General features: G+C 59.0%; 2 protein-coding genes and 1 non-coding gene across 3 annotated transcripts in view; 2 read left to right on the forward strand and 1 right to left on the reverse strand.

The window, feature by feature from the left end:
• ADAMTS7 (ADAM metallopeptidase with thrombospondin type 1 motif 7) overlaps positions 1 to 13,021 on the forward strand; it is a 56,776-nt gene extending 43,755 nt beyond the window's left edge. Inside the window, exons 14-24 of the mRNA XM_052659752.1 lie at positions 784 to 904; positions 2,257 to 2,501; positions 2,734 to 2,875; positions 4,898 to 5,024; positions 5,438 to 5,651; positions 5,935 to 7,332; positions 8,275 to 8,427; positions 8,883 to 9,056; positions 9,142 to 9,288; positions 10,295 to 10,457; positions 12,731 to 13,021. Of these exons, the coding sequence (XP_052515712.1) occupies positions 784 to 904; positions 2,257 to 2,501; positions 2,734 to 2,875; positions 4,898 to 5,024; positions 5,438 to 5,651; positions 5,935 to 7,332; positions 8,275 to 8,427; positions 8,883 to 9,056; positions 9,142 to 9,288; positions 10,295 to 10,457; positions 12,731 to 12,882 (3,036 nt within the window). The 3' untranslated portion in view covers positions 12,883 to 13,021. The remainder of the gene's footprint in view (positions 1 to 783; positions 905 to 2,256; positions 2,502 to 2,733; positions 2,876 to 4,897; positions 5,025 to 5,437; positions 5,652 to 5,934; positions 7,333 to 8,274; positions 8,428 to 8,882; positions 9,057 to 9,141; positions 9,289 to 10,294; positions 10,458 to 12,730) is intronic.
• Positions 13,022 to 14,720: 1,699 nt separating this feature from the next.
• Positions 14,721 to 24,264, reverse strand: part of TBC1D2B (TBC1 domain family member 2B) — an 89,238-nt gene continuing 79,694 nt past the window's right edge. Inside the window, exons 11-13 of the mRNA XM_052659425.1 lie at positions 23,392 to 23,577; positions 21,403 to 21,524; positions 14,721 to 17,896 (exon numbers count right to left, since the gene is read on the reverse strand). Coding sequence (XP_052515385.1) covers positions 17,701 to 17,896; positions 21,403 to 21,524; positions 23,392 to 23,577 — 504 coding nt within the window. The 3' untranslated portion in view covers positions 14,721 to 17,700. The remainder of the gene's footprint in view (positions 17,897 to 21,402; positions 21,525 to 23,391; positions 23,578 to 24,264) is intronic.
• TRNAS-CGA (transfer RNA serine (anticodon CGA)) lies at positions 21,852 to 21,923 on the forward strand. Its single transcript has one exon. It is a non-coding gene; the product is annotated as a tRNA-Ser (tRNA).

The raw sequence follows: 24,264 nt of genomic DNA on the forward strand, positions 1-24,264 counted from the left end.
CGCCCCCCAATCCTCCTGGGACTCGACCCCCCACACACCATCGGCCTCAGCCTCTGCAACTGCACCCCGGCCTGCCTGCTGTGGCTTCCGAGATCTGGCCTGGGCTGGCCCGGCCCCAGCCCGGAAACCAGAGCTCAGGCGGAGGCTCAACCTCCCGCTGGTTGAATGACCCCAGGCAAACGTTTCCTCTGCGATAAGGGGACTGTCCGTCCAAGAATCCACGTCACAGGGTTAAATGGGGTCACTTATCAGGGATTGCCGTGCAGGGGCCCAGCCTGGCCGAGAAAGCATCGGTGTTTGCTGACAATACTTAAAGACATTTCCAGCAGCAGCAGCAGCGGCGGCTGCTTCCCCTGCCCGAGTCCTCAGCACTTTCTTTCCCCTGCTCCTGACAGGGGAAGCTCCTGGGCACAGAGGCCAGGGCTCAGGACCAGCAGAGAACATTGATTCATATGTCGGGGAGATTGCTGTCCCTGCTGGTCAGGGTCCCCTGTATGCCCACTGCCCTGCCTGCTGGGGCCGTTTACACAGCTTTTCCTCTTGTCTCGTTCGATCTCACAGCACATCATGGTGTGGGTGGCTCCCCCTGTTTCACATCTGAGGAAACTGCAGCTCAGAGAGGTCGAGGGGTTTACTCGGGACTGGAGGCCACAACAGTGGTGGGCCCCTGCTCCATGCCCCGAGCACTCTCCTCCCCACCCTGGCAGACCCCCAAGGTGGGGGCCAGAGAGGGCTTGCGGCCAGTGGCCCAGCACCAGGGGCCTCCCCTCCTGTGCGTTACAGAATGTGGGCTGTGACTTCGAGATCGACTCGGGTGCCGTCGAGGACCGCTGCGGGGTGTGCCACGGCAACGGCTCCACCTGTCACACTGTGAGCGGGACCTTCGAGGAGGCTGAGGGCCTGGGTATGGAGAGGGACCACTGGCGGGGGGCAGGGGGTGCTCTTGGCCTGGTAGCCCTTCTTTGTCTCCCTTTAGCCCCTGCCTGCATCCTCCTTGGTCCCCACCGAGGCTAGCGGTGGGAAGCAGGCACGCTGCCTCGCTGGGTCCAGGATCCGGGCAGGAGTCAGGGCCCCAGGGCTAGATGCAGAGACCTGCCCTCCCAGGGAGTCCTCTTGCCCCAGGGACTCCAGGCTGGGCTGATGAGAGTGGCCTTGTGAAGCTTCAGAGAACCCACCCCCACAGCTCTGCTCCCGCACCCCAGGACCTGTTTTGCCTACACTGTTTAAGTGCCGACTGTATGCTGGGTGAGGGAGACACGGAGGTGAAGAGCTTACAGTCTCATCTTGCAGTGGAGGGGAGACCCCGAGCGGCTGTGAGAGCCCCGAGGAAGAAGGTCCCGACCTGGGGAGGTCAGGGAAGACTTCCTGTGGGGAGTAGAAGTCGAGCTGAATCCTGAGCGAGTCCGCAGAGATGAGGAGAACATAACATGTGCAGGAAAGAGCTTGTGCCCAGAGGAGTCCGGAGGCAAGGAGGAGTGTGCTGTCTGGGGACCTGACTGCACAGAAGGCAGGGCTGCCTTGGGCTTTGAATGCGCGGCCAAGAAGCTGAGATTTCATCCCCAGAGATGCAGCCCAGCATGGTGGTTAAAGCTCAGACCTCAGAGCTTGATTCACATCCCAGCAGAGCCCTGGGGCAAGTTATGTAAGGTCTCTGTGCCTTGGTGTCCTCGTCTGTAAAATGGGGATAGCAGTAGTGCCTGCGGGTACATAGGGCTGCTACACATGTAGGGTTCTTGGGATAATGCCAGCCACGGGTGCTGTGTGCTGTGCTTAGTTGACCAGTCATGTCTGACTCTGCGACCCTGTGAACTGTAGCTCTCCAGGCTCCTCATCCATGAGGATTCTCCAGGTAAGAACTGGAGTGGATTGCCATTCCCTTCTCCAGACACGATGGGTACTACTTAGCGAAAGAACAAGAACAGGCTTTATAGGCATGAGGAGGACGTTTATCAGGAGAAAGGCCCAGTCAATTGGGTTTTTTAGAAAGGTCATGCTGGCCCCAGGTATAGGGATTAAGGCCCAGCCCATTTTTGATAGACTGACTGAGGTTTCCCAGAGAGGGGCCATCGGGCATGGCGGCAGGATTGCAGGAGCCCTTCTGAGGCTGTGGTGACCTAGAACAGATCTAAGTAGGGAAGTCAGAATCTTAATGATGAACCTTGGCATCGGCAGGCGGGGCAAGTGGAAAGAAAGGTGAGGCCAGACTGCAGCTAACCCTCTTCTTTTCACAACCTGTGCTCAACCCCTGGCCGACAGGGTATGTGGACGTGGGGTTGATCCCGGTGGGCGCCCGCGAGATCCGCATCGTGGAGGTGGCGGAGGCCGCCAACTTCCTGGCCCTGCGCAGTGAGGACCCGGATAAGTACTTCCTCAATGGCGGGTGGACCATCCAGTGGAACGGGGACTACGAGGTGGCGGGCACCACCTTCACGTACGCCCGCACAGGCAACTGGGAGAACCTCACATCCCCTGGCCCCACCGACGAGCCTGTCTGGATCCAGGTGACTGCCTTCCGGGGCCAGGCTGGGGCAGGGCAGAGGCGGAGTGCGTGGGACCCAGCCCTGAGGCAGGAGTGAGCTCTGGGGCAGTCGGGGAGCCTGGCTCTGAAACGGCCCCATGGGGTAGCCCCAGGTCCCGGAGGTAGCTGAGGTCGGCTCCTTTAGGATGGGTGTCAGGTCTGGGGTGCGGGAGAGGCCACCTCGTGCTCACAGGGCCCCCGCCTGCCTGCCCCAGCTTCTGTTCCAGGAGAGCAACCCTGGGGTGCGCTACGAGTACATCATCCACAGGGAGGCAGATGGCCACGACCACATTCAGCCGCCCGAGTTCTCCTGGCGCTATGGACCCTGGTCCAAATGCACAGTCACCTGTGGCACAGGTGAGGAGAGGGGTGGGCATGGACGCTGCCCAGCGGGGCCTTTGTCTCTGGGCAGTGAGGCCCGGCTTCAGCCTCTGGCTCATTGCTTGTTTGCGGGGCCTCAGTTTACTCATCTGTATAATGGGGCTAGCAGTGGTCCTGTCTCACGGGTCCACTGGGAGAGTAACCAAGGTGAGGCAGGCCCGGCACATGGCACTTGGCCAGCTCGTATGTCTCTCCCAGAGAGGCGCCAACCGCCCCTCCCTCTTCTCGCTGCTCAGCTCTGACAGGTCCCGTGCCAGCACTTCTCCCCCACACCTGGGACTTGACCACTTCACCCTCCTGGAGCCTTACCTGCATCCCCATCAGGGTTGGCTCCTCCCCTCCTCCAGCTTCCCCAGGGACCCCCTCCTCCATGGGGCGCTCCTGTCTGTCCTGGGAGCCTGGAGCCTAACTTGTCTAGGCTGCTGCCCCTCCCCATGAGGAGGGAGGGGGAGGAGGGAAAGAAAGGAGATGGGAGGGGAAGAATGGAGTCAGACAGGAACAGGGAGCCAGGATGCAGCAAGGATCTCCCTACCCCCCCCACTCTGAGCCTCTTAGCCCAATGGCCCCATTATTCACCACATTTACTTATTTCTTTAAACTCTTTCTAAAAGGTGTAACAACTCCTCTCCCCGTGGTTCCTTCCATATCCCTGCCCATCCCCCCACCCTCAGTGTACAGGGGTCTCCGTATCAGGAATCTGGGACAGAGAGAGAGGCGTTTGGACATTCTTTGAAATGCCATTATGATTATAAAGTGAACAGTGATGCACTGAAGCTGGACAGAAACCTTCAGAAGCTGTCAGAATCATCCTTTCTCATATAAGTGTTAAATTTACAAATGCGAAAACAAATACCTTTGATGAGTCAGACACGGGGGAACTGGTTTCCAGCAAATTGGTGGCTCCCCACATGGACAGAATGGAATGTGTTGAGCAGCAAGTGGCAGGATCCTGACGAGGGGTGGCTGGAGCAGTAAGGGTTTACTTGTCTCCACAGTAAGAAGCCCAGGGTGCACAGTCCAGGCTGGCGGCATGGCCTGCCGTGTTTTTAGGGACCCCTCTCAGCCCCATCTTCCCCTTGTGTGTATCACAAGATGGCATCCTTGGTCCAGACTTCTTGCCTGCTCTAGACGGAAGGGAGAAGGGGCAAAGGGAAGGACTTTGCCTTTTTCTCTCTGGCACGACTGTCCCAGACCCCCTAGCTGCAAGGGAACCGCAGTGGGGAGTGTTTGGCATGTGACCTTTAACAAACCCAGCGTTCTGTCGGGCAGGAAGGAGAGGGTGGGGTGGGGCAGGGAGACTAGAGGCTCAGGGAAGGAGTGAGTCCCTCTTCTGTGCTATAGGGGGACAGGGTGAAGGCAGACCCTTCTGGAGCTGGTCCTGTCACTGGGCCTCACAGGTGTATTGGCGGGAGGAGCACAGCCGTGCAAAGGCCCAGAGGCAGGCAGTGCAGAGGGAGTGAAGGCCAGGAACCGTGACAAAGCTAACGGGGGGCCGTGGGGCCATAGGGGAGTGCCTGGCCGTGTGAACTGATGGATTTCTTCTTTATTGTTTCTGAGCACTGACCCTGCTGGGGGGTGGGGTGTAGACACTGAGGGTTGCAGTAGGCTGTGGTTGGATTTAGCGCGAGTTGTGTTCTCACCAAGGCAGGTGTTATTGTTACTCCCATTTACAGATGAAGACACTGAGGTTCAGAGAGGCCAAGTGAGCTGCCCAAGGCTTCCCAGTTAGGAAGCTACAGGGCTAGACCGCACCCCGCCCCCCGCCCCCCGCCACTGACCCAGCACACTCTGCTGCCTCCGCAGGGGTGGGGGGTGAAGGCCAGGAGGGCAGTGAGCAGGGGGCAGTAGGGGCCTGCCTTCATTCTGATGGAGGCAGTGAGGCCCAGTTCTGGAAGGGTTCTGAGCAGAGTGGATGCAGCTGTGTCTTTGGGTGCAGGGTGGTTCGGGCAGGGGGCACCCTGGGTGCCAGGCCCAGGCTGAGCCCCCGTGGCCTCGCAGGCATGCAGAGGCAGAGCGTGCGCTGCACGGAGCGGCAGGCGGGGCCTGTAGACGAGAGGCACTGTGACCCCCTGGACCGGCCGGATGACCGTCAGAGGAAGTGCAGCGAGGAGCCCTGCCCTGCCCGGTGAGCGTGCCGGGCGCCTGACCCCAGGTGCCCCTCACCAGAGGCCCTGGAAGAGCAGAGGGAGCTGGGCTCTGGGCCCCACCTCCCAAGGCTGGACCTAGCCTCTGGCTGCCCCTGACCTCAGCCTGGGCTCCTCCTCAATAACCGACACTAGCCAGGGACATCCCTGGTCATTCATGCTTGGGTCCCTGGATGTGGACACAGGCCTTGGGTCTTGCCCAGGTCTCCCAGGGGTGAAGGCGGCAGGAGCAAAGGGGACTGTGCCCTGTTGCTGGGCTTTGGGCACCAGAGTGCCGTCTCAGGCTTGGAGCTCCGGGGACCCCTCCCCTGGGCTTAGGCCTGACCCTCCCTGAGTCCCTAGTGCCTGAGAATGCCTGGCGGCCCCACGCTCATCTGCCCTTGTGCGCCCCCAGGTGGTGGGCAGGTGAGTGGCAGCTGTGCTCCAGCTCCTGTGGGCCTGGAGGGCTCTCCCGCCGAGCTGTGCTCTGCATCCGCAGCGTGGGGCTGGATGAGCAGCGCGCCCTGGAGCCGCCTGCCTGCGAGCACCTGCCCCGGCCCCCTGCCGAAACCCCCTGCAACCGCGATGTGCCCTGTCCGGCCACCTGGGCTGTGGGGAACTGGTCCGAGGTGAGTGTCAGCACAGGTGGGGTTAACTCTGCCATTGGTCTTGGGTTACAGGGAGGCAGAGACGGTGTGCAGAGAACCCCTACTGCTGGGCACCGTGGTGGGAGGGAGACTGGGACATTCCAGGTCTGGCTCCATCCCCAAAGCCTCAGAGGCTGGGATGTCCTGGCAAGTCACAGTCACGGTCTCCAGCGGGCAGGGCTATACGCTGACACTGAGCAGCTGGCCAGGTACCTTGCAAGGCCCTGGCTCCTGGCCTGAGTCCCTCACCCAGCCTTCCCTTTAGTGCTCAGTGACGTGCGGGCCAGGCACTCAGCACCGGAGCATCCTCTGTATCAACGACACCGGAGTCCCCTGCGACGAGGCCCAACAGCCAGCACGCGAGGCCCCCTGCCTCCTGCCACCCTGCCCCCAGGGCCTGGACACGCTGGGCCCCGAAGGCTCAGGCAGCGGCTCCTTCAGCCCTGAGCTCTTCAATGAGGTGGACTTCATTCCCGGCCACCTGGCCCCGCGCCCTCCACCGCCCTCATCACCCGAGCCAGCTGGCATGGGCAATGCCATTGAGGAGGAGGGCGGTGAGCTGGGCCTGCCAGGGCCCGTGTTCGTCGACGACTTCTACTACGACTACAATTTCATTAACTTCCATGAGGACCTGTCCTATGGGCCCTTCGAAGACCCTGACTCAGACCTGGTGGGCACAGGGTATTGGAGACCCCCACCCCCGAGCACTGCTGCTGAGCCCCCCACGGGGACCCCCGTTCCTCCCACAGAGCCTCCTGGGACTCAGGATGAGGGGGCACTAGGAGATGGGTCCCCTACCCCTTCGCCCAGCCAGGCTGGCCGATCCCCACCCCCACCCTCGGAGCAGACCCCTGGGAACTCCTTGGTCAATTTCCTACCTGAGGAAGATGCCCCCATTGGTGCCCCAGACCTTGGGCTCCCCAGCTTGCCTTGGCCCCCCACTTCCGTCAGCATGGAGGCGCCTGCTGCCCCTGGGAGCCAGAACCAGTTCCTGGGAGCGGAGGACAGCCAGAGCCTGCCACCCGCTCCCCGGTGGGAGAGGACCAATGAGGTTTCTGATGATGAGGAAGCCTTAGGCCACGGAGCCCCTCGCCCACCCCAAAGGCCCAGCCCCACGTCACCCTCTCCGTCCTCTGCTGGCACTACTCACTCCTCCCCTAGTCCCCGCACAGTAGAGCTGTGGACAAGTGGGATGGTGGCCTGGGAGCCAGCTCTTGAGGGTGGCCTGGGGCCTCTGGACAGTGAGCTGTGGCCCACCATGAGAGGTGCCCCTCCACTTCCTCCTCCCACTGCCACCCTGCCAGACACTCAGGGTACAGACAGCCCCCTGGAGCTGGGAACTGCCACCCTCTCAACCCCGGGACCGGCTCTGCAGGACCTGCAGACCTTGGCAATGCCAGGAACCTTCCTTCTCATGGCCCCCACTGGCCTGGGGCACATGCCTTGGGTGACTCCCCAGAGCCTGGGGCCCTTGGGCCAGCCTGATCCCCCCAGCTCCAAGATGCCCCCTAGCCCTAGGCTGCTGTCCACACCAGCTCAGGACAGTCCAGCCAACAGCAGCAGAGCCCCTGGGCCTCTGAACGCCAGCCCAGTCGAGGAAGGGTTCCCCGTGAACCTGCTGCCTGCCAGGAATGCCAGCTGGGAAGTGGGGAACTGGAGCCAGGCAAGTGCTGCTGGGGTCGGGATGGGCTGGTGTTGGGGGGTGGGGGCGGTGTCCTCACTGAAAGTGGGCAGAGCTGTGTCTGTCCTGCCTTCTGGGGAGTGAGGACTCCGAACTGACAGCTGTGGTGGGTGGAGCCTCTGGGTGGGAGGATCATTGCCCTGGCTCAGTCACACACCCCTGGGGCCAGTCTGCCCCACTGGGCCTCAGTTTCCCTTCTGAGCAATAGAGTGAGCTGAGGGGGCCAGAGGCCCCCAGAGGCTCATTCCTGAGCAGCACAGAGGTTGCTGGGAGGGCAGGGCCAGGCACAAGTAAGGGGCAGCCAGGGCGGGCAGCTCTCTCATACTCTGGCTTGCATGCCTCCAGGGACAAGGAGCTCACCCCGAATGGTGGTCAGTGGGGAAGCTTCCTCCCACACTCCCCAGGCCCAGAGCTGCCCACAGCTTGCCGAGGCTCAGCCTGGCCCCTCCAGGAGCAGCTCGGTTCCTTGCCACCTGGCTCTCCCCTCAGTGGCTGCCCCTGCTTTGTCAGGGGCCTGTGAGGGTCTCGGCTGCATGGGAAGAAGCTGGCCTGTGTGTGCCGCCCCATTCCACCCTCCCCTGATTATCACTGGAGGGGAAGTGACCTGCTGCTCAGATCCCTAGTTTTGGTATGGGAGGGATGGGCTGAGGCAGAGGCTGAAGCGCCTAGACTTCCTTCTCCAAGTGACTTAGGGTAGCAGCGAGCCTTAGCAGGGCAGCTGGGCCATCCCGCATGTGGAGCAGGAACAGTTGGCTGCCAGGGGATCTGGCTTTTCATCTTCTTGGCCCCCTTGGGAGGTGGGTGGAGGAGCCCAATTTTCAGATGAGGAAACTGAGGCAGTGTCTGGTCCCTCTCGCCTGGCTGGGGAGCTGGCAGGCATGGGGATCCACCCACCCTCATGGCCACTGGGTCCCCTGCCCGCAGTGCTCCACCACCTGCGGCCTGGGGGCTGTCTGGAGACTCGTGCGCTGCAGCTCTGGCCGGGAGGAGGACTGCGCCCCTGCTGGCCGACCCCAGCCCGCCCGCCGCTGCCACCTGCGGCCCTGTGCTGCCTGGCACATGGGCAACTGGAGTAAGGTACGTGAGGGAAGCGGCTGGCAGCCTCAGGGCACAGGGCGGAGCCCTAGGGCCCATGGCCTGTGTTTGGGATCAGCCGCAGCCACCACCGATCGGCGGGCCAGGGTCCGTGCGCACAGCTTTGCACTTTAATTTCTAGTCTCCGGGATGCCCCATCTGTGTTGGGGTCAGCCTGCCCCAGGTCCCTTCCCTTACTGCCTGTATCCTTTTCTCTGTACTTTCTATAACCCTCGGGATTTCATTTTCTCCTCTGTTCCTCTCTTTCTCCACCTGTCCCATCCTGGGGCAGCCCCTGGCCACACCACCCTCTGCCTGAGGCTGGTCAGCCATAGCCTCTCCCTGGGGCTCTTAAGGGACCTGCCCTGGCAGTGGGGGTGGTGTGGGAGGGGAGTCCGATGCTCGCCCCCACCTCCACTGGGTTGTGTGTGTGCACACACGGGACCCTCGGTCTCCAGTGCTCCCGCAGCTGCGGCGGGGGCTCCTCCACACGGGACGTGCAGTGTGTGGACACACGGGACCTCCAGCCACTGCGGCCCTTCCACTGCCAACCGGGGCCCACCAAACCACCCGCCCGCCGACCCTGTGGGGCCCAACCCTGCCTCAGCTGGTACACGTCTTCCTGGAGGGAGGTGAGGCCCGGAGATCTGGGGATGGGAGTGAGTGGGGGTGTCCTTGGATGCTGGCAGCACGCAGACTCTTCCCCTGCCCTCCCAGTGCTCCGAGGCCTGCGGCGGTGGTGAGCAGCAGCGTCTCGTGACCTGCCCGGAGCCAGGCCTCTGCGAGGAGGCGCTGAGACCCAACAGCACACGGTCCTGCAACACCCACCCCTGCACGCAGTGGGTGGTGGGGCCCTGGGGCCAGGTGAGCAAGTGTGGGGGCTCGGGGCGGGGAGAGGGCCTGTGGACAGGAGGCCCTGTGTCAGCAGGCGTGCATCACACCTTTTTCACCTAAAGAGTTGTTGAGTGCATCCTGCATGCCAGGGCCCCTGTGGCCTCTGCAGATGCAGTGGTAGCCTGGCAAGGTCCATGCCCCACTGACACTCACAACCCGCCAGGGAGATAGACCAGAACCAAACAGACGTGCATCGTGATGTTAGGCAAGGCCTTCCGAGAAGCGGATCTTAGAGTGAGACCAGCAGGGTCTGTGCTGTCGAGGGGAAGCACACAGCGAGCAGCACATGCCAAGTCCTGGGGCGGGAGTGACGGACGTGGGCGCTGCTTAGGAGACCAAGCAAAGGCCGGACGGGCGGAGGGGGCATGGGAATGGCCAGTGAGGCCTCAGCTGGACAGGACCCTTGCTGCCAGGCCTGTTTGGAGCTCGCAGGTTTGGGAATCTCAGTCCTTGTCCCACTGGGGGACCTGTCGAGGGACCCTGGGAAGCTTGCTTCACCTTGCTGGGCCTCTGTCATCTGTAAAAGGGGGTTGTAAGGATTAGATGAAGTCACAAAGCGAGGCACTTAGCACAGGGCCTGGCACAACCTTGGCACAGATTTAATTCTAGGGCCTTTTAAAAGTGTCAGACCCCGACTGACAGGAACAGAGCCTGACCGGGGATGATGGACCCTCCTGAGAAGCTTTGTCTCCCTCCCTTCCACTGCCCATGCAGTTCCCCCAGCCCCGGGGCATGTACCATCCCATGTGAGGGGCCGACAGCTTCTCCCCCCACCACTCCCCTGCCCCATTCCTGCAAGTGAACACTGGTAGCCTCTGGAGACAGACCAGACCCTCTGAGGAGGCCGGAGGGTTGGGGCTGGGAACCAGGAGCCAGGCTTCCTGGCAAAGGCAGCCACTGCCGTGGGGATGGCCTGGGAGGCCCCCCTGCAGGGCTGGCCCAGGGGATGCTCACCCCCCGCCCCTGCTCCCCGCAGTGCTCAGCCCCCTGCGGCGGCGGTGTTCAGCGGCGCCTGGTCAAGTGCGTCAACACCCAGACTGGGCTGCCCGAGGAAGACAGCGATCTGTGCAGCCACGAGGCCTGGCCTGAGAGCTCACGGCCGTGCGGCACCCAGGACTGTGAGCTCACCGAGCCGCCACGTGAGTGTCCCACCTGGCTCTCTAGTGGGGCTGGAGGCGAGGTGGACGGTGGGGACATGGGACTCATGGAACTGTCCCCCCATAGCACAGGCTGACGGAGGGGGTGCCACGCAGAGGCTGGGGCAGTGCTGGGGTCAGAGCAAGGGGCATCCCGCCCTGCAGGCAGCTCAGGGAGGAGTGGAAGCAGCAGCCTGGCCCCTAGGCGAACTCCTTTCCTCTCTGGGTCTCAGTTACCCCCTCTTCCTGGAGTGAGGCCAGGGATGTCCCTGAGACTGGGGCCCAGGCCTGGGGGAACCCCTCTCCCCAGTTCTGGCCAGAGGAAGACTGTCCAGAGCAAGCTGTGTGACCCTGGGAAAGGACCTCCCTCCTAGGGTCCTGCTCCCAGCAGCTGGTGGCTTCCTGGCCAGCTGGGTCCTCCTGGAGAAAGAGCCTGAGCCAGAGACACACACATATACACACTTGCGCGCACACACACACTTCCTTCCTGCAGCCCAGCCGCCCCCCTGCAGTGCTGAGCACAGGAAACGGTGGCCCTGTGGTCACACCTGGCCTCCGCTCACCAGCTGTGCAGCCTGGCGCTCCCTTCCCTGTCTTATGCATGAAGGGACAGACAACCCCCCTCCTCCAAATGATGTCTTGGGCTGAAGAGCCCAGGCGGTGCCCAGGGAAGGCTGGCTGCTTCTTCTCCCTCGTGGACACTGTCATCCCCACCATGAGGTCTGCAGGAGCGCCTGGGACTGCCTCTGTCGGGAACCCAGCAGCTCCTCTGCCATCAACTGTCTGGCCCCTGCCCAGGGGACAGAGACCCCTCCCCAGGACAGACATGGCCCTCAGCTGGCTTCCAGGGCCTCCAGGGTACCTGCCCCAAGCTGCCTTCTGTACCAGCAACTGGCTCCTTGGCAGCCCTGGGGCAGGCCCAGCCTAGCCAGTGCCATGCCTTGCTGCCCCTGCCACTGGCAGGGAAGGCCTTGCTGCCCCATTACCTCGAGGCCCAGCAGAAATCCCACCCGCCCTGAGTGCCCTGCCCTGCACATTCATCTAGCAGGCACCGCCGCACAGCCTGCACATTGCCTTAAGGTAGCTGTTGGCACCCAAGTGAGCCGCTTAAGTGGGGAGGCCAAAGAAGTTACCAGGACGCTGTGCCCCTGGAGTCCCCAGGATGTTTTGATGACTTGTCGGCAGGACGTCTGAAAAGTCTGGAAACTCCAGGGTGTGCAGTCATCACTGTGAGGCAGCTGACATAGCAAGGCCACATCCGTTTGCCTGTGGAGGTGGGGATTACTGGCAGCGGAGGGGACTAGGGCCCCCTGAGAAGTTCAGAAACTTGCCTGAGGTCTCAACAGTGGGAACAGGACGCAGGTTGGCGGATGTGTAGGTTAGAGCCGCTGCCCAGAGCCGGGGTGGGGGATCCGGCCTGCCGCCTCGTGCCCTCAGCTGGGCCCCGGGGATGTCCCAGGACCAGGGCTGCCAGTTGCCTTCTTGCTTCTCCCACGGGATGTCTGCTGAAGTGAGCAGGGCCGGGCGGCAGCTGGAGGCTGTCACCGGCAGCGGGAGCGAGGCCAGGAGGCTGGAAGCAAGCCACTTCCTAAAATAGCTCTGATAAGCATGGGGCAGGAGGGCCGGCCAAACCTCAGCCTCGGACAGGCGGCCTCCGTCTGTCCCTCCTCAGGAGGTCTGGGCCCTGCTGACGGGCTGACGGCCCAGGTCACACCTCCTCTCCTGGGGCCTCAGTGACTGGCCTGGCTGACGGGACTCTGCCGGTGTGCGACCTGGAGGCTGAGGCTGGGTACAGCCCAGGGGGCAGGGAGGTCTGGCAGGACAGGTGCCTTTGGCTAGAGGGTAGGGGTGGGGGGCAGAGGCCACTGGGACTTCAGTTGTGTGCCAGGCCCTTGGGGTCACTCAGGGTCCACAGAGGCGGAAAGGGTGGCACGCTCCTTGGCTTCTCACAAGCCCCTGAGGAGTCAGGGCTGGGGTCTCAGGGTCTTCCTCTGGACACCCGAGCCCAGCAGGCCCAGTTCCCCAGTCCTAGGGTGTGGGTCCAGGCCAAGGGCAGGAGGGACAGGGAGCAGCTGGAGATCTACTCCTCAGGTCGAGGGGAGACCTTCCAGAAACAGCAGGCTGACGCTTTGGGGGTGGCTGCAGGTCTCCTTACGGTCTTTGGGGGACAGGGAGATGGCCAAGGTAAAATCTCAGAGAAGCCCCTCCCCTCTGGCGCGGGCAGGGGGGTGTTCGGGGTGCCCTGTCGGTCCTGACCCGCCCTCTGCTCCCCCTAGGCTGCGAGCGCGATCGCCTGTCCTTCGGTTTCTGTGAGACGCTGCGCCTGCTGGGCCGCTGCCAGCTGCCCACCGTCCGCGCCCAGTGCTGCCGCTCCTGTCCCCCGCCCGGTGTTCCCTCCCGCGGCCACCAGAGGGTCGCCCGCCGCTGACCTGCGCCCCGGCCCCCAGTGGCCAGGACGCACAGACAGACTGACGCACGGACCTCAGCGCCCAGCGTGGGCTGTGGCGGAGCCCCGCCCCTCACGCCCTAATGGTGCTAACCGGGGATCCCACCAGTGGCAGGCTGGGGACCCCTCCCTCTCAGAAAAGGTATTTTTTTATTCTAACAGTTTGAATAACATTTATTATTATTATTGTCGTAATAAACAGGCATCTACTGTTTCCAAGTGCAGCTTGGCTTCCTCTGGGTGTGGGGGAGCTCCTCCTTGCCACGGTTAGAGAGCATCTTTTCAGTCCGCTCCTCTGGGAGGTCTGCAGGGAGAGAGGGGCCCGTGGGGACAGGAAGGCTCGAGGGAGTCAAAAGCAGACGCAGGCTTCTAGAGGAGGTGTGTGCTGGTAACAGGTGGTGGGAAGGTTTTTTGGGCACAGGTGCAGCCTGGCAGAGGCCCAGGGGGTGCTGGTCCCAACCCTTACTTCAGGGCCCCTGCTCAGCCCCCGACCCCGCCCTTTCCAGACCCCTGCATTTCACAGGGATTGAGCCACACCCCCTTAAGAAGCAAGGCCCATCTTGTCACCAGCAGGGTCTACCCCTGGAGTGAACCCCATGGACACATCCCTGGCCCCGGCTTCACCTGTCAAGTCTGTCTGTACCAGGAGTGGGGGGAGGAGCAGACAGGTCAGACCCACCATTGTTGGCCCTTTCTTTCATCTCCGTGCTCAGGGACGGGGCTGGGCTGGCTCCTTCCTCACTGGCAGTCCCAGGTGCTGGCTCTTCCTCTGTTGACACGTGGTCCTGCCACCCAGCAGCTGCCACACCAGCCCCTCCCTGCCTGCCACACCTCGTTCCACGGAGCCAGACTGTGGTAAATACCCAGGGAGCAGATGGGCACGAGGTGTTTTGAAGTGTGTCCTGGACTCTGGTGAGGGGTGCAGAGGCTGAAGGCCAGGAAGTGACCTGAACAGGCTCCGGCCCTCACCTCTGGCCATGAACCTTGGGCTTGACCGTTTTATAGTCTGCTCACGAGTGCTGCTTCTGGAAGGGGCTTGTCCCCCTTCTCCACTCATTCTGTTCTGTGGCCCTGGGGACCCCTGCTCTGAGGAATGGCTTCCCAGGGCCTTCCACTACGGCAAGCCCTTACAAGGGATGGGGAGCAGGGGCTAGCGCTGGTCCCAGTCCCAGCTGGGTCACTGCTATTGTGCTCTGTGACCCCAGGAGCACCAAGCCTTGCTGAATCCGGGTCTCGGGAGGAGGCAAACTCCCCAGCTCCTCGCCTGCTCTGTCTGGGAATCTCTACTGGAGCTCCCTCACGCCGTCACACTGTGGCAAGATATTTGGTCTTAATCATTCTCGTGTGTTTTTCCGATGATGGGGGGTGAGGGAGTGGCGTCCCCAGCGGCAGCTGGGCCTGAGCTGTCAGCCTAGGCAGGAGGCAAACAACCCGTGACTCAGGCAGGGCACGTCACCACTGGTGGAAGGAGGGGTGCCTGCTGTCCGATGGTTTAGGGGCTGCTCTGGACACAGGGAACTCCGGCTCCTGGCTCCTGACCCCTGACCCACCCTGTGCGCCCAGCCCTCAACTGCAGCTTGGCCATGGCTTCAGGGCCTTCCAGGGCTGAAGGCATTCTGTCCCACCTGCTCACAGCAAACCAAAGGCAGGGATGCAGAAATACACAGTGGAAGGTCGAGAGCCATCCCCCCACCCCCCAACCCCACTTAAGCCCTGCCCCACCTTTCAAGCCTTTGGGGCTGAGTCCCTTCACAAGTGAATGTAACTGCATTTCAAGTCAGAATGTTATACAAATTAGTTTATTTTGCCTTTTAGTAGGACATTCCAAAATTTAACTGGAAGATAAGCACAGAAGCTGCTGGGACATGGAAGGAAAAGAGTCACTTGGCAATACCCCGAGTCCTCCACGGCTGGCATCCAGCCTCCCAGAACACAGGCAGGAAGGCAACGGCGTGCAAAGTGAGGAGTAGGGATTTGTGCAGTAATACAAACGTTTAGTTAACAACAGCGGACTGGCTATTTGCCTAGAGTACTTCCTATATCGATATAACATAGAAGCCAGAGCCGTTCCCAGCAATCAACAGTCCTGGCTGGTGTGGGACAGCTGTCAGCATGACTGCAAGTAGCCCCAAGGCTACCTGGGGTAAGAAGTGGGCGCACGTGTACACAGGGGAAGTCAGTGATGGTCAAGACTGGAAGTCAGAGAGGGTACAGACATGAACAGTGGTTCTGGAGGCTCAGGTTTACATACACACGAGAGACCATGTTATACAAAATAGATGTACATAATCTAGAAAACCTTGATAAAAATAGCCTACAAAAATATAAACTGTAGTGAAAATATACAAAAATATAAACAAATGTTCAACCCATAAAAAAACAAAGAACTCACCAACATGAAAGCTGGCAGTTCCCACCTGGTGTGATAAGGGCGGCTCCCCTGGCCGTGGTGTGCGCGTCTGGGAAGCTGGCTGAAGGCTGCCCCGCCCCAGGCTGGGATGGAGGCAGCACCTGTCAGAAGGGGAGGATACGGAGCTACTCTTTCCTCCGCGGCACAAGGAGAAGGGAAGCACTGGCTCGAAGTAGTGGGGACAGCCCCTACAGTTGTGGAGAAGGAGTTGGCCCCATCCTGTCCCCAGTCTGGAATCGGGTCAGGCAATGCCTCTCCCACCTCTGCACACCTAGTGCTTTATTCCAGAAAGGAGAACTTCCAAGCAAGTGTTCCTGGCCCATTCCCTCCATGACCTCTCTCTGCTCTCCCACACCCACTGCCTGGCCACTGACGGTGACAGCCTGGAAATACTAACACCCCACTGACCGCTCGGGGAACGGCCGACACCAGGGGCTTCAGCCACACACGGCAGGTGCCTGGGCCCAATTCAGGTGCTTGTAAGATAAGTCTTTTCAAGGCAGGGAGGACAAAACAAGCCTATTGCTGAAGTCAGCATGTTAGTCCCCAGGATGTGACAGTTCCAGGGGAAATCAACTTAGGGGAAACTAAAATCTCAAGGAAGCTGGCGCTGTCCAGCCCCATTCCTCCTGCCATCCCCAGAGGCTGCCGGCCCCTAGGCTGGTGGCAGAGGCGGGAGGCAGTCTCCACCAGCCCCAGTGGTCCTGTGGGGGTCTGTGCAGAGCGAGGCTGCAGCCTCGCCTCAGAGTGAACCCACTCACAAGATGACTTCCCGGAGACATCTGGCCTCAACTCCTGAAGACCAAAACAATAACAACATACATTCTGATACCTACATATGGAGGCCAGCTCCCTGGACACAGTGAAAAATCAAACCAACCAAAGCCAGAAAAATGGAACTTGGTCTAATCTGCTGAAACGCTGTCCAGGCTACGAGACTGCTAGAACCCTGACAATCAGGAAGGAAAAACTGTGCTCATGAAAAAAAAGCACTTCTTCAAGTTACAGTGCTTCAACAATCTGAGTGTGTTTAATGTCCACCAGGGGTTATTTCCAATTTTTTCCAGGTAGTGAAAAAAGAAAAAATCCACTAAAAACTCTTTCTTTCCTATTTGACTAATACTGTCCAGGAAAACAGCCTCACATCAGTACATCAGGGATGGTCCACAGAATGATTATGCAAAACTAATCTTCCTTGCACAGAGCCTCTTTCCGGGCCTTCAGAAAGGTCATGCTCTAAGTAACCCAGAACTGCCTGGGCAGCCTGACACACCGGGGATGGTAGTGACCCCACAGGGGAGGACGGCTGCTGAGTACAGGATTTCTCAAAGTGGCAGTAGGGACAGGACGCCCCTGGGAGGGCTCACCAAAGTTCTGACCTCAAGCGAAGGCATCTCAGGCCCTGGCAGCTGGCCTCCCACCACCCCAGCCCAGCACACTGGCTGCTCCCAAGGAAGCCACGGCTTCCAGCTGCCTGACAGCAATCACTCTGCAGCTGCACCGCCACCCTGAAAGCACTCCCGAACAGCTCCCTGCATCCCCTCCACCAAGGCCGGCCCAGGGGTGGGCATGCTCTGTAGGACGATGATCCGCGGTTTCCTTAGAATCCCATCCACACGTGTAGAATGAGCCCAGGGTCAACTCTCAGATGGAAAGAAAGGTGCTGCACAGATCCATCTGGAGTGATGTAGGCAGAGGAGCGAGTGTGGGGTGTCTGGAGAGCCAGGCCTTCCATCAGCAGGTTGGGAGTTACTGTCTGAAAGGCTGTGCGTTAAAGGGCAGAAGCTATTCCAGAAGTGGGGCAGGGCCAGCTCCTTGAAGCCATCAGCATGAGGTCTGTGGGCTTTCCATAGGCCATTTCTGAACAAGGGATGTGCTTGCTTTCCTAAGAAAATCCCTTCTTTCACACGAGCCTTATGTCACCCAAAGCAGTCAGACCCTGGCCCAGGAGTGTGTGAGGTGTGGTGGGCGTCCTCCATGACTACCGTTCAAAACAGTGCCTACGAGCACCCACTATGTACAGGAGCGACCACAGGGCAGATGGCCCATGGAAGGTTTCCTAAGGGCAGAGACATCAACACAGCTGACAGATACTGTAAACAGGCTCTTGAAACTAGCTAGCTCTAAGCCTGGTGAGGTACCAATCAGGTGGAAAGCATGATGGGACAGGAGCAGCATCTGCCGTGGCATGCAGACGGCTGTAAACAGAGGAGACCCGAGCGGAAACGAGAAAGTGCAGTGTGGCTTTGGACGTCTGCCCAGCAGACTTCCAGAGACCCCGGATGTTACATTCTGGATGTGGAACGAGCGCAGGCGTCTCTGCAGTTCACCCTTTGGCACACTTTGGTTGCAAGGAGAGCAGCGTCCTGGGCGGGGGTGTGGGGCAGCACTCAGGTGTCCTCTTCCTCATCACTGACCAGCTCGCCTTTGTCCGGGCTGGTGTCCCGTTCGCGCAGGAAGTCCTCCCGGATGGCCTCCAGCTCCGTCAGCTCCAGCCGGACCTTCTCCAAGTGGTAGGCCCGCCGGTTCCGGATCTGCCGCAGGGGGAATGGGTTCAGGTCCCCAAAGGAGATCCCGATCAGCTTCCTAGTGGAACACAGCAGAAACAGAGCATCGGGGGGGTCAGGTGAGAGCTCAGCCTGGCCTGGGTGCCCAGGGGCATGGGGAGATGGACCCCAGACATCATGCAGAGGGCCTGACGTGGGTGTGTCATTCGGAGGCCAGTGCGCACACAGAGGCCGCAGGGCACACCCCAGATGACGGCCTGGAACCAGTTCCACCACACACTCCCTGCATGACATGGAACATGGGAAGCTCCCCCTTTTCAGCCCCCATTCCTCATCTGTACACTGAGGTGACAGCAGTGCCACCTCCCACATGGGTTTACTCGAGTCGCCACCGGGGGCCATCAGGACTTGCTCAGCGGTGGTGGGCCTCTGCGTCCTCAGAACCGGCATGAGGCCTGGTGTGGGGCGCCCTCAGGAAAGCGCAGCTGGACCGACTGACGGGGTGAACCAACGCACAGATGCCCCAGCGAACCTGGGGACAACTGTCAGGCCAAGTCAGTGGTGTGACAGGTATTAAGATGAAGCGTACGGAGAAGTGTGCAGTTCATATGTTTCATACTATGCCCAGGTCTAGGCACCCACCACAGTAAACATTTAAAAATCATGGGTTTTGCCCCTTACCACTGGCCAGCAGTTTAGTAAAAATGGAACTAGAACGTGCCCAAGGCCTGGCTATGGACCTCTGACACCAACCATGCCACGTCTCTGCAGTTGTCACAGAGCCGGTTCCTCCAGGCCTCAGCCCCTGCCCCGCTCCTGCAGGCCCCAGCAGCAGGGACCAAAGGCCTGACACTCTTACAGACCCCAGGAGAGGCTGTGATGAAACAGAAATGTCACTGGACTTCCCCCAGCTTCCTCCCCGTTTACTCCTGCTACTCCTCAGTCACGTGGGCCATTTTACTATAAGGTGTACATAGGTAAGAAGACACACGCCCTTAGCATCCCTCCCTCTGATATTTTTAAACACCCACTTCTTAGACATGCCTCACACCAAGCCAGATGACGCTCCTGCCAGAAGGTAAAGGGTCAGAAAGCCTGGCTCTCAGAGCTCCCCAGAGCGTGTTCCAGAGCCAGTGAGCAGGATTGGCCTGAGCACAGCCACAGCTCAGTGCGGCTCTCGGTGAGACAAGACGCTGGCCGGGAATGGGGAACCAGACCTGCAGGGCCAGCCCCTTTCCTCTGACAGCTGTCAGTCATGGGTTCCATACACCTGGCATCGAGGTGTCCAGGCCCTTCCTTGCTACAGAAAAACCAAATTAGACTGATACTGTCCGCTGCCTCCACCAGGCCGGCACTACTGCCCATTAGCGCAGCCTGCGGCAGCGTGGAAACCACACCCCACTCTGCCTGGGGCCTGGAAGGTCTAATCGAGAGGTGAGAAATGCCCTGTGTCAGCTAAGTTCAGAAGACGATACTTTGCATGTGAGAGGTCCCCAAGAGTCCTGACTCAGAGACTGGTCTAATCTTGTTTTACCTACCTCTCCTGACCACATCTGACTGGGAATTCCCTGCCTCCTCGTCTGTGGAACCAGTGTTCTGCACAGTTGCTGTTCCTTGGAACCACTGATCTGGGGAGCTTATTAAGCACTGGAGCCCTACTACAGAGGTGGGGCTCCACCACTGCAGGCATCTGCAGTCCTGCAACACCCCCGGGGTGGTCCTGCGGCAGCCAGGACTCTGGGTCCAGGGGACCTTGACTTCCCGCAGCCACTCACCAGGTGGCGCTGCAGGAGCACGCACGACAGACCATGGCCCAGTTCCACCTGTGTCTCTGCCACCCTGCAGGGCATCACCCACAACCCACACCAAACTGTCCCGGGCTGGAGCAGGATGCCCTCCACAGGCATTAGCTCTCGGAGTGAAGTTCACCTCACACCATTCTTGTTGTCTTGACCAGATGTGGGATTAACGAATACTCCCAAGGTGCACCCCAGGACAGGTGTTCTCGGATATCCTATTGTTGATACGGCAATAAGCCTGAAAAAATTCTGAAAACCCACTTCCCAAGCGAAAGATCCTAACAGTAGTGGTGACATGTAAGGATGCCAGGTATGGCCCCAGCCAGTATCTTCTCCCAACATCCACCTCCCTGGTCCCCTTGCCTCACTCAGGAGAACCACAGGGGAGAGTGGCCCTCAGGCCCCTCTCTCTGGCTCCACCCAGCCCCTGTCCCAGGACCCCTCAGTGCTGGTGCCCTGCAGCTCCTCCTGGCTGATGCTGCCCAACCACTTCTCATGACACTGGCCGAGAAGAGAAGCCGCCTTCTCTTCTTGTGAGCATCAGGAGGGGCAACTGGTGTTTGTCAAGGAGGTGGTCACCCATCAGTGGATCAGAGTCAGGTTAGTGAGTCATGACGAGCATCTTAAATGTGGATACACAGTGTAATCAGAAAATAGCGGAGGGCACAGCACAGGTCTGTATCGAGCACTGGGACTATTTCAACAAACTCTCCTGTTCCAGTAGCAGACTCTTCAGTACATGCGTCCCAGGTTGTGAGAGAAAACGTTCTTCTTATGGGTGGCAGTCAACAGAGCTTGAAGAACATTAATACGCCCCAAATGTTTGTCAGTGAAAGGACTCCTGTGGTTTCCATGAGGCCACGAGTCTGCTACAGGGATCCACCCCCATACAGGGAAGGTGGCTCCCAGCACCTCAGTGCAGTGAGCACTAACGGGGACTCAGTGGTTCACAGGACGTGCACCCCACTTGCCTAACCAACAGCAGGTCCACAGAAACCCTCTGGCGAACACGCCTGGGCTGCCAGGGCCAGAGCAGCTGTGAACTGTGGTTCAGGGGACAACGAGGGTGGCCCAGACAGGCCCCCTATGTTTGTGGAGTGACGGGGATGCCTGACCACTCGCTGCCCAGGCCAGAAAGCCAGGGCCCTTCCAAGTTCAAATTCCCTCTCCACTCCTTTCAAGCTGCCCACTCTGCTCTGCCTCTGGGGGCACCTCGCTCCAGGCTACCACTTCTCTCACCTGGAGCCTGGGCCTCCTGCAGCCAGTCCTGCTCCAACCAGTTATGCCTTGCTCATGTCCAACCTGCAGGGACTTCCCAACACTCAGGATGAAGCAGCCTCCTGGGAAGAGTCTACAAAAGCCTTAACCACCCCGCTCTGCTCAGGCCTGGCCTCGATCCTGCCGTGCCAGCCCCACCCTGGTCGAGCCTCTGGGGCAGCTCCCTAAACATGCTGTGCCGTCACGCCCTGCACACAGGTCCTGGGTGCTCTCTGCCCAGCGGGCCCAGGCCCTGCCTCAACCAAGCCCAGTTACCCGGGTTCCCTTCACCACAACTCTGAGAAAACCCTGCTGGAACAGCCTCACAAGCTCTCCAAGGACAGGACCTGCTCCTCACCCACCACCCTCTGTGCCTAGCAGAGGGCCTGCTACGTGGCAGATACTCAGTAAGTGCTCGTGAGACAAGGAAGGATGTGCTTTGGTTGCTAGGATTTATGTGTACTGGATCAAGGATAAAAGCTCAAGGGCCCTGCTCTCCCGGATGTCTGGGGGTCCCCCGAGGACTCACCTAGCATCCAGGATAGTGCGTGTGAAGTAACGGAGGTACTTGAATATGGACATTGAATCCTGAAGTTTCAGGATCTCCTCTTCCTTGTATTTAAAAAGTGCCAGGGCAAAGCGGAAGATAACCTGCGGAAGGACAGGGAATCCGTGAGGAGAGACGCACCAAGCTCCAGGCGCTAGCTCCAGGGTGGGAGGCCTGCCGGGGCCCTGGGAGCACGGCCTGCACGGGGGCCCTGGGGCAGACACGACCTCAGGTGCCTTTCTCAATAGAAAACCGCTTTCAACTCTCTGGTGGCGTGCAGCAACACTTCAGCCCAAACCAAGAATTTCCTTAAGGAGGAGAATGTTTGTGGACTCCTCCATATTCAGCTCACAGTTCTAGTCCATAAGCTACACAGGACTAGAGATACATGTTGAATTAATCAAAACCAGGGTCCTCTGATTCTCAGGGCTTCCCTGGTGGCTCAGAGGTTAAAGCATCTGCCTCGAATGCAGGAAACCCAGGTTCGATCCCTGGGTTGGGAAGATCCCCTGGAGAAGGAAATGGCAACCCACTCTAGTACTCTTGCCTGGAGAATCCCATGGACAGAGGAGCTTGGTAGGCTACAGTCCACGGGGTCACAAAGAGTCGGACACGACTGAGTGACTTCACCTTCACTTTCACTCTGATTCTCAAACTCTTAGAAAGCTCCGCCTCCAGAGGTAGTTTTTATTTTACCTACTAAAATTAGGATCTGAATTACTGACTTCTGACTACGGGGAAAGAAAATTAAAAAAAAATTTTTTTTTTTCTGATTTGACTCTGGGTCACACTGTGTTGAGGCCAGAGAAATGGACTCTGGGTGCTCCTGCAAGTTCTAGCAGCTCTGCAACAAATTACCTCACCCACATCTAAGGGTGCTGGCTGGTCTGCAACAATGTGAATTTTCTCTTATTCAGAAAACAATACTTACAGAGTTTAAATAGTGATCCTTCTCTTAGCATCCCTACCTGTGGCCCAGTGGGAAACACTGTTTTGGCCCTGGTTGAGAACTCTTAATACTGACTGAATTTAAAAGGTGATGATGTACTATGCTGGACACAGTATGGGATTAATATACACACTCAAACTTTGCTGGTGGGAGCAGAAATTGGCAAGGCCCTTCTGCAGGCAATTTGGCATTCTCGATGAAAACTACAGGGTCTTTTGATTCTGTATTTACCCTGGACCCAGCACATCCCCTTCCAGAACTAACCCTATGGATGCACTTGTACCTATAGAGAGACGGTTAGACGGAGTCACTGTAGCGCAGTCTGAAACAGCAGGAGACTGGAAACAAGGTGAATGTCCATTACCAAGAGACTATTTGATAAATTTCTGGTTTATCTGCAGAAGGGGATACTATGCAGTTAAAAAAAAAAAAAAAAAAAAAGAGCCAGATCTATATACCCTGATATGGAACTATCTCCAATAAATAATAAATTGAAAAATCATATTTTAGATATATATCAAATACCTTGAAAAAGAGATATAGCACATTGAGAAGAACAGTTAGGAGACTGGGAATCTCCTTTCTGCTGCACAATCTGAGTTATATGAGTTGAGTTTAACATGTATTAGTAATTCACAAACTGATTTTTTTTTAAAGCATACACAGACTGGGTGGGAGGCCTGTGAGCAGCAGGGCTCTGAAGCTGGCCCCCTGAGTCTACCCTGATCATCAGCTCACTCTGGGCCTCTACCTCCTCATCCATACAATGGGATAATATTGCCAGCTGTTTGATAGAGGCTGAGGCTCAGATTGCAAACCATCGAAGCCCCTGTGCCTGGCACAGGGTTTGGCACAGACTTGTTTCTGATGAACAAGCAACTGGCTGCAGTCTCCTGCAGCCCCTCCAGTGGCCCCCAGTGCTGGACCACTCTGCCCGTTGGTAACCGTCGCACGTCCCAGCTAAGCCAACCACTCTGCTGCCTCTGCCACTGCCCATGGAATCATCCAGTGAGCAGACCCACCTTTGGTCCCTCATACAGGAAAGAGTCCCATATTTTAAAGAGAATGTCGCTGACGACGCTATCCACAAACACCACCAGGAACCAGTTGAATGTGATCAGGGTGTAGTCGACTTTGTACTGTTCAAAGTGGGCATGCAGTCGAGGCAGCTTCTCGCTCATGAGGTCTCTGAACACCCGCTGGTCCACCTGGAGAGGGAGCAAAGGGGAGAAGTGTATGGGGGCTGCCATAGCACAGAGTGGGTCATCCAGGGCCCCGGCGGGCTGCAGGCCCATCACAACACACAGCGGCGCGGCCATTCCAAATGTGTGGAAGGCTCACCCCAGAGCGGAGGGCTCTGTGCCCCAGAAGCAGCTGACCACACACGGAGGGCGCCCGCTGACTGTCATCCTTTCTCCAGGGCAGAGGGCTGGGTGCGATGGCCTGAAGCCACCCGTACACTCAAAATGCGCCATGAAAACGGCTGCTGCAGAGCCGGTGCAGCAGTCAGCCTTGCTAATCTGTATGCAAGTACAGAGGGTGCGGCTACACAGGGCCACAAACCTGAGTCCCTGGCCCAAGAGGAAGTGTGGCATCACCACATCCATTCACCAAGAATTTACTAGCTGGGTAGGGCAGTGAGGGAGCCAGGACTCCAGAGTCAGCAGCACCTGAGCTTGGCTCTCAGCTCTACTATTGACTCCAGGGTGGCCTTTGGCACACTGTTCTGGAGAGCTCTGTTTCTCATCTGGAAAACAGTAGGTCTCTTTCTCCCAGGGCTTCTGTGAAGACTATAAGAGACTCAGGTAAATACCTATCAACACAGGTGGCTGCTATCTCTTTATGCTCTGTGTCAAGCAGGGGCCAGTGCTGGGCTGAGGCTTGAATCGGGTTCA

The sequence above is a fragment of the Budorcas taxicolor genome, chromosome 21 (assembly GCF_023091745.1).
Source record: "Budorcas taxicolor isolate Tak-1 chromosome 21, Takin1.1, whole genome shotgun sequence".
Lineage (NCBI taxonomy): Eukaryota > Metazoa > Chordata > Mammalia > Artiodactyla > Bovidae > Budorcas > Budorcas taxicolor.